Raw genomic sequence first — 13,971 nt, forward strand, 5'->3', positions numbered from 1 at the left:
TAACAAAACTGTGGAACCAGCTGTGACTTTAGTGGTAGAAGGAGAAAGGGACCAAGGAGTAACTGAGAGCTGGAGCGCAGATTCTGCTGACAAGCTGGATAGATTAAATGACCTAGAAACTCTAAATGAAAATACAGGACTTAAACATCACTCAAGAGACATTCGAGGAGAGGAGCAAGATCGTCATGACTGCACTGGGGTATTGGATCAGGCTCACGGTTGCGAAATATCCTACCAGACTGTGTTGGACCAGGATAATATTGAAATGACGGGGATGAATGGGCCTCAGGGAGAGGAAAGTGCACAAGCAGGAAGCAGTGAGAAAACAGCAGAAGTCAGGTATGGGCCAATCACATCATCTGATATTTGTTTCAAAGGTCAGTGTTGCTCTATGACAGTTAACAGCAGCGTGCCATCTGAACAAGTTGATACTGGATGTTCAGAAAAAGACCCCAACACAGGTAAACATTACTCAGCGTGCAGACAAGTATGTGGAAATGACGACCTCCGTAAGTCAACCAACAGAAGACGTGGATGTAAGATCAGTGTCCAAAGACTTGGTGTTTTGTGATGATCAAACCATAGCTGAGCAGTTGGAAAATAGTTGTTCAAAACTGGACACTATCCTAGAAGTTAGCTATGTTGAGCCAGATGACACCTCAGTACTGGATCCTCAAAAGAACATTGCCTTGAATATCACCCAAAATCCAGACGTTCAGCGCTCTCTTATGGATGATAAACATGCAGCTACTGAGCAGCACGGCCAAAACCTGCCATCATGCTCTGCAGAGGTCAACGATGAGCTCTCGCCAGAGGGAAGCCATAGCAACCAAGCCTCCGGTCGTTACTTCAGTGAGTCACCTGCCTCTGAGGTGGCAGATGGTCAGAGGGAACACCACAGGCCAGGAGCCGCAGTTGCTAAAATGGAGGAAACAGATGAGGCCGCACACGCAGTTACTTACAGCGGCACACACCTCGTCAGTCCAGCTTTAGATGGAACGAATGAACCCGGAGACCCAAAAGAGGACAGCGTGGTCAAAGTGCGCATGAGAAAGGTAAGGCTAATTATTATATAGCTGTAGAGGGGATACAGTGTCACATAATTAATATTAGTTGTGATTAGTTTTGTGTTTGTTTTGTGTAGTTAATGTGGTTCTGGCACTTCAGCACCTCAAATTAAGCTCTTTCTTTAAATGAACTGACACTTACTGGGCATAAACGGCCTACAAATAATTTTTGTCCCACACTCTGGCAAGCTTCTAGGAAAACAATGACTTCACTCTCACATGCTTACAGATCTGTGAGTGGGGGGGGTCTGTGAAATGTTTTACTCTTTCTCAACCACTCATTGCAAAACAAGGTCCTATAAGGGCATGAGGACTATGAATGTAGAGGGGGTTGAAAGCTCAAGTAATCTCTTTGGGGAAAGGCTGAACCAGCTTTCTCCACCAAATACTGTATGTTGTACTATTTACACACTGCTAGCCAGTGAGCGTGTTAGGTACAGTACAGTGCCAAAAACTTAATACGCAGTTCATGAATTTGGACTCACTGGAACAAAGCAAAGGCCAGAGAACTGACATAGTATTTATTCAATATTAGTAGATGCAGCGTTAGCCCTTTTGGAATGACAACAAGAAATCCATTATTTACGACGCAGCACGCATTAAGCAGGCATGTTGTTTAGACAAGTACCATATTGTGCAAAGTTAAATTCTTGTGATATGTTCTAGTTGAAGACGATCGCCCTCTTGTAAACAGCGACCTTTACAGAGTTTAACATGAAAGTTCTTTGCTTGAGTTGTTTTCAAAGTTGCATCTTTGTACAGGTTTGATCTATAAATTATAGAAACCGGGGAAACATTTTGTTACCCTGTTCTGCATCGTAACTGTTACATAAATACACAACATTTAGTAAAAGCTAAATGTAATCAAAAATGTCCTGCTGTGCACACATAGGTTTAGTACTGGTAATCATTAAATGCTGATTTTTTTTTTGTACATAAGATTAAAATAAATAATAAAACAAGATAATCAGTTTTCTTTTAGGTGTATGCACTCCTGTGATATGATATCATGAACAGGTTTATTGTGTTGAGATGTTACTGTGGTTTTTATAATGGGACAATATGCTGCATGGTGATGACTTGTGGTGTGTTTAGTCATGTTTAGTGTGGCAGATCTGTAAGTAACTACACAGATGAGATGATGTGTGATGTCATGTTGTCTTCAATGTAGACCACCACAACTCACTAAAACGACAATAAAACAAATGTTTTTTCACCTTGAATGGAAAGCCTACCATCTGCTATGATGCTGACTGAGTAATGGCATGCTACCAGTCAAAGTATTGGCATGATGAATTATACGCTGACACTCTGGTTGTGTCTATGTTCCTGAAAAGTGTATGAGTTGTGTAATCGTTGACATTTTCATGTATTATCATTACATTATTTCAACATAAGTGACAAGACTGTGACTGTGGTGGTCCTCCTAGTCATGACCAATGTTGATGTCACTGTATCAGCTGCCAAAAAATGCAAGCGCCCAGTCCAGTGTAGGGACATGGAAAACCAGTGCTGCACTTTATTACCACTGGCTCCAATTTCAAACTTAGGATGACTTTAAACCTTTGGATTAAATGTCCCAAAAACCTGGCTCCTGGACCTCGAAAAGGAGGAGTTCAACCATAAAAGTGGAAGGCGCCAAGGCAATCCATCTAGCATATGGCAATGGCTCGTCTTTTCTTTGACAGCACCATGGGGTTTTAACCACACTGTGTGTATACATTCTGTATGAAGCCATTTTACTAAGAAAAAATGTTTTAGGCAAAGTCATGGTGACAGAGAAAAAATTAGGCAGTAAAAACGGACATTATTAAATCCGCAAGGGAGGTAACATTTAGTAGAAAGAAAAGAGAGAAGCAGCTCTTGAATATCATGACGAAAATTACTGAACTGATGTTATTATCCTCTTAGTTGACAATGGCAACAGCAATCTGGAATTGTCCCTGACAAGATATTGTACTAACTAATGACAATGTTCCCAGCAGACCATGTTATTGTTGCAGATTCAGTTTGTAAAATGAACCCATCTGGTTTGCATAATGACTTGAGATTAACCTGATATTGGGCTTTGTTACTGTGTTTATTTGTTTTAGCAACAAGGCCTTATCCTGACCTCAGGGCCAAACTGGCTCAACAGTCATTTATCTGACAGCAGACGACTTGGCAACATCACCATCTCAGTGTTCTCTCTTTTTCTCTCTCTGTCTTTGTGTATTATTTATTATTTTAACACTTGACTTTTTCCTCACTGTGTATGAATGAAATGCTCACATTAAACAGGGTGAACGTGCAGTGTTTTGATGCGTAATTGTCTGCACACTATGTTTAGCACAGCAGAGAAAGAGATCCTCCGTTTAATGGACAGGTCTGAGAAATGGGATGCAGGCCACCGAGTGTAAGGGGGGGTTGGAAAAAAGAGAAGCAAGAAAAGGGGAAGGAGGGGTCTGAGAGTTCAAACAGTGTGGGAACTGTCTCCCATCTCAAAAAACAGGAAGTCGAGAGGAATGTAACAGAAACCTCAAAAGATGGGAGAGAGAGAGAAAAGAAACCTTCTGAGAACACCCAAACCACCAGAATGCCCCCTGAAAAACTTTGCCTCTCTGAGGCGCCTGACATTGCACTGCACTTGTTTTTTACTCTGCCGTTTTGTGGTTGTTATTGCCATCTCGAGCCAGATGCTTTTGTTCATTCAGTGAGGCCTCGTAAAGATGTCATTGTTTTACCACGATACAATGTTTCATTGTGAAACTTTGCCAGGGAGACAGAACGTAACGATGTGCGCTGCCGCTAGCTCGGAATGCCAATGAATGCATCAATGTGAGACACATTTCCATGACACACATGGCCCTCGATGTCTATTTGCTCTCTCAGCAAACCCAATAGGAACTGCTTTTGACAGGCTAATTGGGCACTAACTGGAAAATAAATGTAAGCGCAAGTCATAAGACGTTATTAGGGATGGAGCTGGGAGCCAGTCGCAGGGCTGAGGCTGTAGCCTGTTTATCATGATGCAGATTCTATCTCAGACCCATAAGCCTGTCAACAGCACACACATTAGCATTAGTCACCACTCAGCTCATATGAATGTTGTCATCCGTTCACACCCATTGTAAACTTAACTCAAACAAGATCAAGCTACATTAGCCACTTCACAGCACATTTTTATAATATGTATTTTTCATGTTATTACAGTTTTCATTTCATCCTATATAAACCGATGAGATTTCTCTTTAATGTATCACATTTAGGAACAGATGCAGCACATGAAAACAAGACTCACATTCACATGTTAACATAGCCTCTGTACTTGCACAACATACAGTCACAGTGGCTGTGTCCCATGAGCTCACCCTCATAAAGTGTTTAACAGGGTCTGTTAGACCATATTGTAACAAGGTTTGTTTGGGACTAATGAGCCGGCCGTGTGATGTAATTTCTTGGGGGTCCTCTCGGGAGAGAAGCTCAGACAGAGAGCCACACCCGGAGCCAGGATAAAAGACATGCAGAAGGAAATGAAAACATTTACTGTGTTTAAGGATTGCAGAGAGGGATTTTTTAAGTTTTAGAACATGTAACAAGGGCTTATATTGCTTCAAACAAAACAGGATTGAGGGACAGGAAGGGGCAGAGTGGTGTGTGGAGAGTAGAGGGTGGCTGGACCGCCATTTAGCTTGTTTTACTGGAGACACACCACCTGATGTCAGTATGAGACTTGTTTTCACTCTGTTTGGATGGACAGTTTAGCAGTGCATGTTGGAGGACTAATGGGGAAATATTTAAAGTTTTGAAGTCATATGATTAAAAAAATGGAGCAGTGTTACAAAAGGAAAAAAAAACAAAGGAAACAAGCAGAAAGGAGAAGGCTGCAGCAGGAGCAGAGGGTGAGAGTGTCAGGAGACACATTAGCACATTAGCAGAGGTTTGAAAGGAAGAGGAAAGAGAAAGACAAGTAAGGAGTGGAGAAAGAAGCATGAACATAGTTTACTGAAGACAGCAGAGATACTTGATTCCTCTGGCATGAAGGGCTAAGAGCCAAACTTGATGGTTTGATATTAATTGTTTGGACATATCCCAAGTAAGTATAAATTGCAGATTTTATAGAATTGACAGTTATCTTAATGACGATGGAAGTAAAGCCAAGAACTATAGGGTGGGTTGAGATGAGATTATGATGATAAAATTCTTGTGCCTTGCTGCAAACAGGAAGCAAGCTGACAAATGCCAGCCTAGTGCTCTGTTATTTATTACTGAATAAATGAGAGATGAAAAAAAGGTGGACAAAAAAATGCATCCGGTGAATGCCGAAAAACATCTCATATACATCTCCATTTTGATCATTTGTCCTGCTTTCATACATGAGCTCAGTGCAGTGGTGATACTTTTTGTCTCTTATTTATCTTTATTCAGCGTGAGCATGCTCGACTGGATTCAATGGTGTTGCTGCTGATGAAGCTGGACCAGTTGGATCAGGAAATTGAGAATGCCCTAAGCGCCACTTGCTCTATGGACAACACCCCCACCCTCCATCGACGACAGCTCCTGGTACACACCTGCATGTTACCAGTAGTTTTCACAGCAAACCAGAAATTAACCTGCATGCATAGCAGCATCTTTTATGTGTCCCGCATCTTATGGATTCAGACAGAAACCTCAAGTATTTATTCATTCAATTTTTTCTCTCACCTGTAGTATACCTGTATGTCCCCTAGTGGCCACTAAAAGCCACAGCAATGTGACAGATAACGAGGGAACATCATTCATCTGCCTCCTTGCATCAATACTGATAAACTATGTTGGATGTTTTCCATCTGCAAAACTGTGTTTTTGATCAACTTTAGAGAAATACTAAAACATTAGAGGAAAATTACATTTAGTATAACAGTGTATGTCATGTTGCCATCTTTGCCTTTTACATGTGCAGGAGTTGGATTTAGGATCTACACCAGCAGCGTCACAAAACCCTCCACATTCACACGCTCCTGCTGTTGCCTCCACCTCAGGACCTGCACCTGACCTTGGAGCAAAACCTAAGAGTGGGGTAAGTCAGGAGCTATGTATCATATCAGAATACATCAGCACCAGACATGAGGTGAGATATTAATAAAGAATCTGAGCCCTTGGCCCTTGGGTGAGAGCCTTTTGAGCAGTCAAATTTCTTGCCATCAGACTTCACTTGATTCCTTCTTGGATTCCTCTCCTTCACATTTCAGTTTTTAACGTTTGTGTGTCTACATCTTAAAGGAAGCTTATTTATAGTGGGGTTTTTTTTCACGTTTTTCTAAGACCCTGAAATGCTGATTGCTCATAACTGTGGCCGTTATTGTGGTTTCTGTTTTTTCTTGTGCGTACTTGATAAGGAATTTAAAATTGTTGTCATGGTTTTCAGATGTGAGTACAGCTACTGTTTAACAGCTTTTTATGTGGCCTATATAACACATGTTTCCCTTGGGACATTGTCGTTCAAAGTTTAAATAAAAACAGCAAACACAGAGGGCACACACACAAAGAAACACACACACACATACTCATAATGAATTTCCCAATTGTAGGAATGTCCTCCAGCACTTAGGGCTTAGCCAAGCAGACGTTAAAACTCTATAATTAGCTGGTTACAAAGATCTAGACCCCTTCGCCCCAACAAAGGGGTCAGAAGGGGGGTCTGGGAGGTGAAAAGCCAGGGCAAGGGGGAGGGAGGGGGGACACGCTTCAAGTGAGACGTGTGTCTTCAAACCCCTTGCTTGCTCACTTAATGACTTTGTCAGCCTTGTTTTGCCATTCCCTTCAGAGCCAGGGTAAAATGAACAAGGCTTGTAGCCAGTGGACTAAGCACTCAGTGCTTTTACAGTGATTGCTTGAATAGAAATGTAAAAAAAAAAGAATGATGTAGAGATATTTGCATAGTGATGCATAATAGGATAACACTAAATGTCAGACAGGATGTAGCAAAACAGTCCTGTTATCTAGCTTGAGCAAAACTGCAACCTGTGGAAACATCAGAATGCCTTGACAAAAAGGGCATCTCACATTCCTGCATTATCTCTCACTATTCCTTCTTGACATTGCTTTGTCTTGTTGCACGTCACAACTTTTCTAGCGTCACACAAAAAAAGAAGAATATTTCTCGGTTAATTGAAGAGGCACAGATCAACGCAGTCGGAGATGTATGATGTATTATGTCTGTGGCCAACTGTTTCCACAACCTCCATTCCTGCAGTAACCCAAGGTAACTCACTAAGCTTGGGTAAACACTGCTTTTACTGCGCCTAATAGGAGGCTTTTTACAGTGGAGGCCCTGTGGGGTGATTGATTGAGGCCAAAGAGATGATGACATCATGAAGGGGATTCTCAGTGGTTAATAGTTGTAGGGGTCTGTTGAGTCTTTTCAGACTTAAAGTGTTGTGACGCCCACCTAATCTTTTTAGTTTGACAATACAAATCCTTTAAATGATGTAAACACAAGGCAGATGTGAAGAAGAACCAGGGTTGAGATTAAAAATCGAATTCAACCAGACATCACACTTGTGTTTTACATGATGATAGATTACTATTAAATATAAAGCATGCATAATAAAATAGATTGTTCAAGAACAGAATAATTACTATAATTTGTTATTATAAAAAATACAACTCATTTCTAAATAACAGGGAAGGTAGTGTATTTTGCCAGCATTTTACCATAAAATTTACCCAGAGGGAAATGTGCAACCTGTGGTTCTCTTTGATGTGAATGTAATCTCACATTATAAAGTGAAATAAAGTTGTCCATTCTCCTACTATCATTACCCCTTACTGCTTATTGCTTTGATTATTATAGATTATACGTGGGTTGACTGAGTTACCAGAACTGCTTGTAGTACAGCAAATACACCAATACAAATTTTATCCTCAAAAAAGTACAATTAAATTAAATCAAAACCTTTGGCACAGTGTCAACAAAGGCTGAACATTAAAAGCCTCAGAATAATATTATTTATTGAAGGGAGTTTGGATTATATTAAATTGGAGGGTGTCCTTTTCACTTTGTTCACCCAATATACAGTGATTAGACACATCCAAAAAATAAGAAGAAAGTCTTACATTTAAAACAGACCTTGTACTGTGTATGTACAAAAATGTTTTTGCAGCCAAAATCCCAGCAAATCACAGAGTCTGTGCTGCATCGCATTTACATTTTAATTTGCATGTACTGCCTTGAACATGTCTTGACATCAGTCCTAATGAAAGTATTTGCACAGGATCTGTCTTTTTGGCAGGCCAGATGGCGAGTGCAGCTATTTCAAAGTTACATCAACACAGAAACTGTTACAGTACACACTCTAGTGATTAATGATAAGTCTGTATGTAGTATGTATGTAGACCTATTACAACATGACCTTGATACTGTATATGTATTGTACCAAGATAAATATCTCCACAGGAAAGGTTAGTGAGAGGTTCAAATCTGAAACCTGAGGAATTAAATTCTAAAGTTGCTTTATTAAACTATCAATCGCAGAATTAATCCTGGTCCAGCTGTTAAGTGTTCATTCATTCTTCCTCTTTCCAATCAAAAATCCATTAATTTTGTCCTCTAGACCCCCATGAAATCTGTAAAAAGTTGAGAGATTCATGCTTATATGGAGAGATTGAAAGTGTGCAGCTGTTACTGGTATTCATCCACTAAAGTCTTGCCAAGCCAAGCTAGCCATTTGAATGGTTTCAAACCACCAGCTTGGCCAACAGTAAATGTAGGAACTTGATGGGGACTGAAGTCACTGTCACCACTTGTAATGATGGCCAGGGAAAGATGCTTCGTGTGAGTGAAACGTGAGCTGTTACTGGCCCATATACAGTAACTATAAAAGGTATTCAGACCCTTTTGCTTTTCGCACACTTAATTGTATTGTAGGAGGAGTGGCCTCGAATATTTGTGAAATGGAAGAAGTTTGGAATCACCAGAACTCTTCGTTGAGTGGCCGTGTGGGCCTGACGGAGCAATTGGGCAAGTAGTGCCTTAGTCGCGCCACCAGAGCTTTAGAGGTCCTCTTCAGAGACTGGAGAACCTCTTCAGAGATGGAAGAACCTGCTGGAAGGATTTCCATCTCAGCAGCACTTCATCAATCAGTCCTTTTTGGCAAAATGCCCAGATGGAAGCCACTTTGAGTAAAAAGCATATGACAGCCTACTTGGAGTTTGCCAAACAGCATTTAAAAGATTCTAAGAGCATAAGGAAAGGATTTTCTGGTCTAATGAGACAAAGATTGAACACTTTGGGATGAATTCCAAACAGCATCATGCAATGGGGGTGCCTCTCTGCGGCAGGGAAAGGAAAACCTGCTCCAGCATGCAGGTGGTGGTTCACCTGTCAGCATGCCAATGACCCAAAGCCTACAGCCATGATGACACTGGAGTGGCTTTGGGACAAGTCTCTTACTGTCCTTGAGTGGCCCAGCCAAAGCCGAGACTTAAACCCCATGGAGCATCTGTAGAGAGACCTGAAGATGGAAGTTCACAGATGCTTCCCATCCAGTCTGACAGAAAGAATGGGATAAACTACCAAGTCCAGATGTGCAAAGCTTTTACAGAAGACTTTAAGCTGTAATTTTACTTTGTAAATGCAGTCAAAGGGAGTTCTAAAAATTACAGAATTAATGAGATATTTCAGTTTTCAATTTATAATAAATTAGCAAAAGTTTCTAAAAACATGTTTTCACTTTGTTATTATGGGTTATTGAGTGTAGATTGATGCAAAAAATCCATTTAACCATTTAGCGTACGAAGGATCTGAATACTTTCTGAAACCACTACAGTTGATAAAATGAGATTTACACATGCAACCAGGGTTCTGTGAAATCTCGATGGCTGCCTGATGTGTATCTAGGCTTTAAAACAGCTGTGAACCTCTGAAAGGTATCAGTGTAAAAAGTCAGGGGGAAAGAAATGTGACTGTCCCATCTCGTGTCTTGTGGATGATTGCAAAGAACTGGTTCGTGTGTGTGTGTGTGTGTGTGTGTGTGTGTGTGAATATTTCAATATCAGATATGTTTGTAGAGCCTGTGTGAACTATGAAGTGTTTATCATTGTACATTTGCATTCCTTCCATCTTGTGCTGGATTATGCAAGAGGTAGTTGTTATTACTGTTCCCCCGACACCTTCTGGTATTTAGAGTAACACTTTGGTGTGATTATTCCAAGCACATACTCATGCTGTCTCTTATGTAACCATGATAAATGTTGATATGTGCCTGTGTACGTTGGTTGATGAGAGGACGTTCACTTGGCATATACAGTATCATTCACTCACTGCTGTGGATAAGACATTGGGTTCAAGTGAATGCATTCTTGGCTCCTCGCTAGCTTAGCTGGTGGCTATTGTTAGCCTGCAGCAGGTGGCTGTTGTCCTTGCATCGAATGTGGGGCTAACATCTAGCGGATGTTGTGCCACAGCAGGTGTTTTTTTTTACCATGGTGGAACTGCTATTCTTTGCCCAGCAGTGTTTTTGTTGGCAGGTTTCTATTACTTGCGTAGTGTAGCAGGTGTCTTTTCAGTGTTGTTTGGCTTACATTGTTGTGTTGCAACAGGTGGGTTTCATTTGGTTTATAGACTTATGATGTATCTACTGATTTGGCTTTATATTATATTTATGGCTGCAAGTCACAATTATTTTCATTATTTATTAATCTGCTGATTATTTTCTCAATTAATTGATTCATTGTTTGGTTTATAGCATTTCAAAAAATAGAGACAAAGAAAAGTAAAAAATATTCACACTTCAGAATCTGAAACCAATGAGTAAATCAGTTAAATGTCAAAATACTTACTGATTAATTTCCCGGCGGTCGACTAATTTATTGTTTCAGCTGTAATTATATCCTTTCACTGAAAGATTTCCTTCATTAGTGTCATTATTTTCAATCGTGAGTAGCACTAGCTTTAGTGATGGTGTTATAGATTTTTTAATGATTTGTTTTATGGCTTGTCATTGCAGTATTAGCAGTCATTAATTAGGCTTTATAAGTGTAATCTGTAGTGACAAACAAAGTTATGCATGGTGCGAGAGCCATTTGTTATGTGACTCTATTTTTAGAGCTCTGTGGCTGCAGAGGATGTGCCAAGCCACAGAGGCGGGTGGAGGCTGCTGACCCCTGACCACCTTCCTCTGAATGTTACAGTCGGAAACAACATATCAGTCACCTTCAGTGCTTAGCGTTCCCACCAGCAAGACATATACTCAGAATCCCCTAAAGACCTCAGCTACTGAATGCAGCACAGAGCATGGCTATCTGTTAACTTTAGCATGGGGGTGTTTTACATGTCATGCATATGGTGAGCGTGAGGGCGCTGCCCTATACCAGCCCTCGTCCTCTCCGTCTTTGGTAAACATTCCATAACAGGGCAACCTTTAACCTTGTGTTTGGATCTGTATTCTGTCTCCACGGCAACAGTGCTCCAAACACAACTTCTGTCATCTCCTTTAGTGGTTTTGCTGCTGTTTGACACTGAAATTCTGAAATTAGTTTCCATGTCTGGATTCAAGGGATTTTTTTAGGAGATGATTGATTGAGTGATATTTTTATTTTAGAAAAACGGAAAGACTGTATTCCCTGTCATGGTTATGTATGTACATGACTCTTTATCTGTCTGTGGTTTAGTGGACAATAGAAGTGCTGTGGTTTGCGTGCTAAGGTCACTAGCAGATCTCTGCTCTGTCCTTCCTCTGTGTCCCGGTTTGGCAGCCTCACAGTCCCCAAACATCCTTTATCTAGACCACACCTTCTCAATGTCCCACTCAGATAAAAGACTCAATATTTTGCAACTTTCACTGCCTTTTATTTGTTTCTACATTTGCTCCCACTCTCTCTCATCCCCGTCCTTGGTCAACAGTCAACACCATGTGCAGCAGGCATAATTTTGTTTGCCTACATTCCACCCGCATATTTGGCTTAAAGACTGTAGTAGGCCATAATGAGTCAGCGAGCTATGAAACCAACCGCCATTCAGTCCGACAAGGGGTGCCAGTAGTGGCTCTGGTCATGGCCACGCTAGCCGCTTTGTGTGGTGTCATTGTCCCCAAGGTCACTCCTCTGCTGAGCACAGCTGTAACAAGGAGACAAACACAGACCCGCTGTGGTTTAAAAAAAGAGGGTAAGAAAAAAGAAAAGGATTGTGTTTGGAACAGGATGTGGAAAATTAACTTCTCCTCCACCCCCACAAGGAAATCTTGTTTTTCCTGTGGATTCAAGGCTATAGTCTTTGCATAAGGCACTCCAAGAACAGGAGAGAGAAGGGTATACTGAACAGATATAGTTCTCTTTTTTGGTTTTTGTCAGGGTATCATCAGAAATCCAAAACAAAGCAGAGCACACAGCCAAAGCACGCTATCATGAAATGTATTGAAATTGTCCACATGTATCGGCCTGACTCACTGTGCATACTGAACATTTTGTCACAGTAGATTTGGGCTATGATATGTTTGATTGTTTCACAGAATTAGTTTTCTGTTAAAGCATCTCTGTGCAAGGCAAATATCACATAAATCTCAGTGTTTACACCCTGTGCTCAACGGCAACTCTATCTGTGTTTGTTTTTTATGACATAATTTTGTGGCATGACGCCTAAATCACATCAGCTTAATCACCAATGTGATTTACTGACTCCATATGTTTTTTTGTACTCTTCTCTCTTTTTTCTTTTTTTTCTTTTTTTAACATCAATGAATCACATTTTTTCTCCCAGCTTGAAAACATCACTCCACCGTGTTCGTTGCTAACGGGTACTAGTTGGTAGTATTAAAGGCACGCACCGAGTCAATGAGGCGTAACGTGCCTCTATTACGTAAAGGAGACAGTAAAGAGAGCAGGGAATAGTTGCAGGATGATGGTACTTGTTGACAGTAAATCTTAGGTATGACTGGAAAATACAGGCATCTGGAAACACCCCTGCAGCCCGCTGATAATGAAGCACCATAAATCACAGAACGAACAAACAAACTGAATACACTCTCAGAAACACACACACACAAATTCACAGATGCTGAAACATGTACACAGGAATGCATTGTAAAACCAGGTGCAATTTAGGCAACACTTATTCAGGCTTGTGGTTGAGGGTTTTAATTGAGACATTCAGCTTGAGCATGTGTTCACATTTTTGTTTTGAATGTGTTTCCATTCATGCTTGCCTTGAAGTTATATTTCCTCAGCCAAGATACACCTGAGTGTCTGGCCCAATTAATCATCCTTGCCCTCAGTTTTAATGTCTATGGAAGGAATGTGGCCTGCTCATTAAAGGTGTTTGTTTTTCATTTATATATTGCGGCACTTAAAAACTGTACCTGTGAATGAAGTGTGTTTACAGTTAAGTTACCTAAAGTTCAATGCGGTGCTGACCTGGTTTATGCAAATGCTGTACCCTCTTAAGTAGATAGTCAAGACTATGCATTCCTCAGCAAATGTTACAAAACTGTGACCCAGCAAGGTCTCGCCCACTGGTCCTTCTGGTAAGTCAATAAGCCATGTGTCTGCCACAGGACTGCTGAGGGGCCACCACAGTCCTCTACAGAGGACAGTCTAATCCCTCTGTGTTGTTAGCCCACTCTCTGCTTTCTCCCAGAAATGTCAGTGGTTAATCCACAGGCTGGCATTATTGATGCAGTTGGGATCATAAGGCTTATCCCTATTAACTTTGGGTCCATAAAACACAAATACAACCTGGTGAGCGGGAACAGGTGACACATTTTGTCTCTTAATCAGCGTAATAAGTGGGCAGCAGAATAATGTGAACACAGCTGTCTCATGTGATTGTCTTTTGTTTTCAGACCTTTTTAATCACACATTTTGAAAACCACTTTTTGTCTGAATAACCTTTAGTGGTTAATGTATTGATGTGTGGGTCAGTGTGTATGTTTTTTGTTGGTATGTTTGC

The 13,971-nt window shown here is 40.8% G+C and overlaps 1 protein-coding gene across 1 annotated transcript in view; it reads left to right on the top strand.

Annotated features, from left to right (window-relative positions):
- Positions 1–370: 370 nt before the first annotated feature.
- Positions 371–13,971, top strand: part of dlc1 (DLC1 Rho GTPase activating protein) — a 76,199-nt gene continuing 62,598 nt past the window's right edge. The window contains exons 1-3 of the mRNA XM_018695722.2: positions 371–1,055; positions 5,475–5,609; positions 5,989–6,105. Of these exons, the coding sequence (XP_018551238.1) occupies positions 498–1,055; positions 5,475–5,609; positions 5,989–6,105 (810 nt within the window). The 5' untranslated portion in view covers positions 371–497. The remainder of the gene's footprint in view (positions 1,056–5,474; positions 5,610–5,988; positions 6,106–13,971) is intronic.

Source organism: Lates calcarifer, linkage group LG5 (assembly GCF_001640805.2).
Source record: "Lates calcarifer isolate ASB-BC8 linkage group LG5, TLL_Latcal_v3, whole genome shotgun sequence".
NCBI classification, from domain to species: domain Eukaryota; kingdom Metazoa; phylum Chordata; class Actinopteri; family Centropomidae; genus Lates; species Lates calcarifer.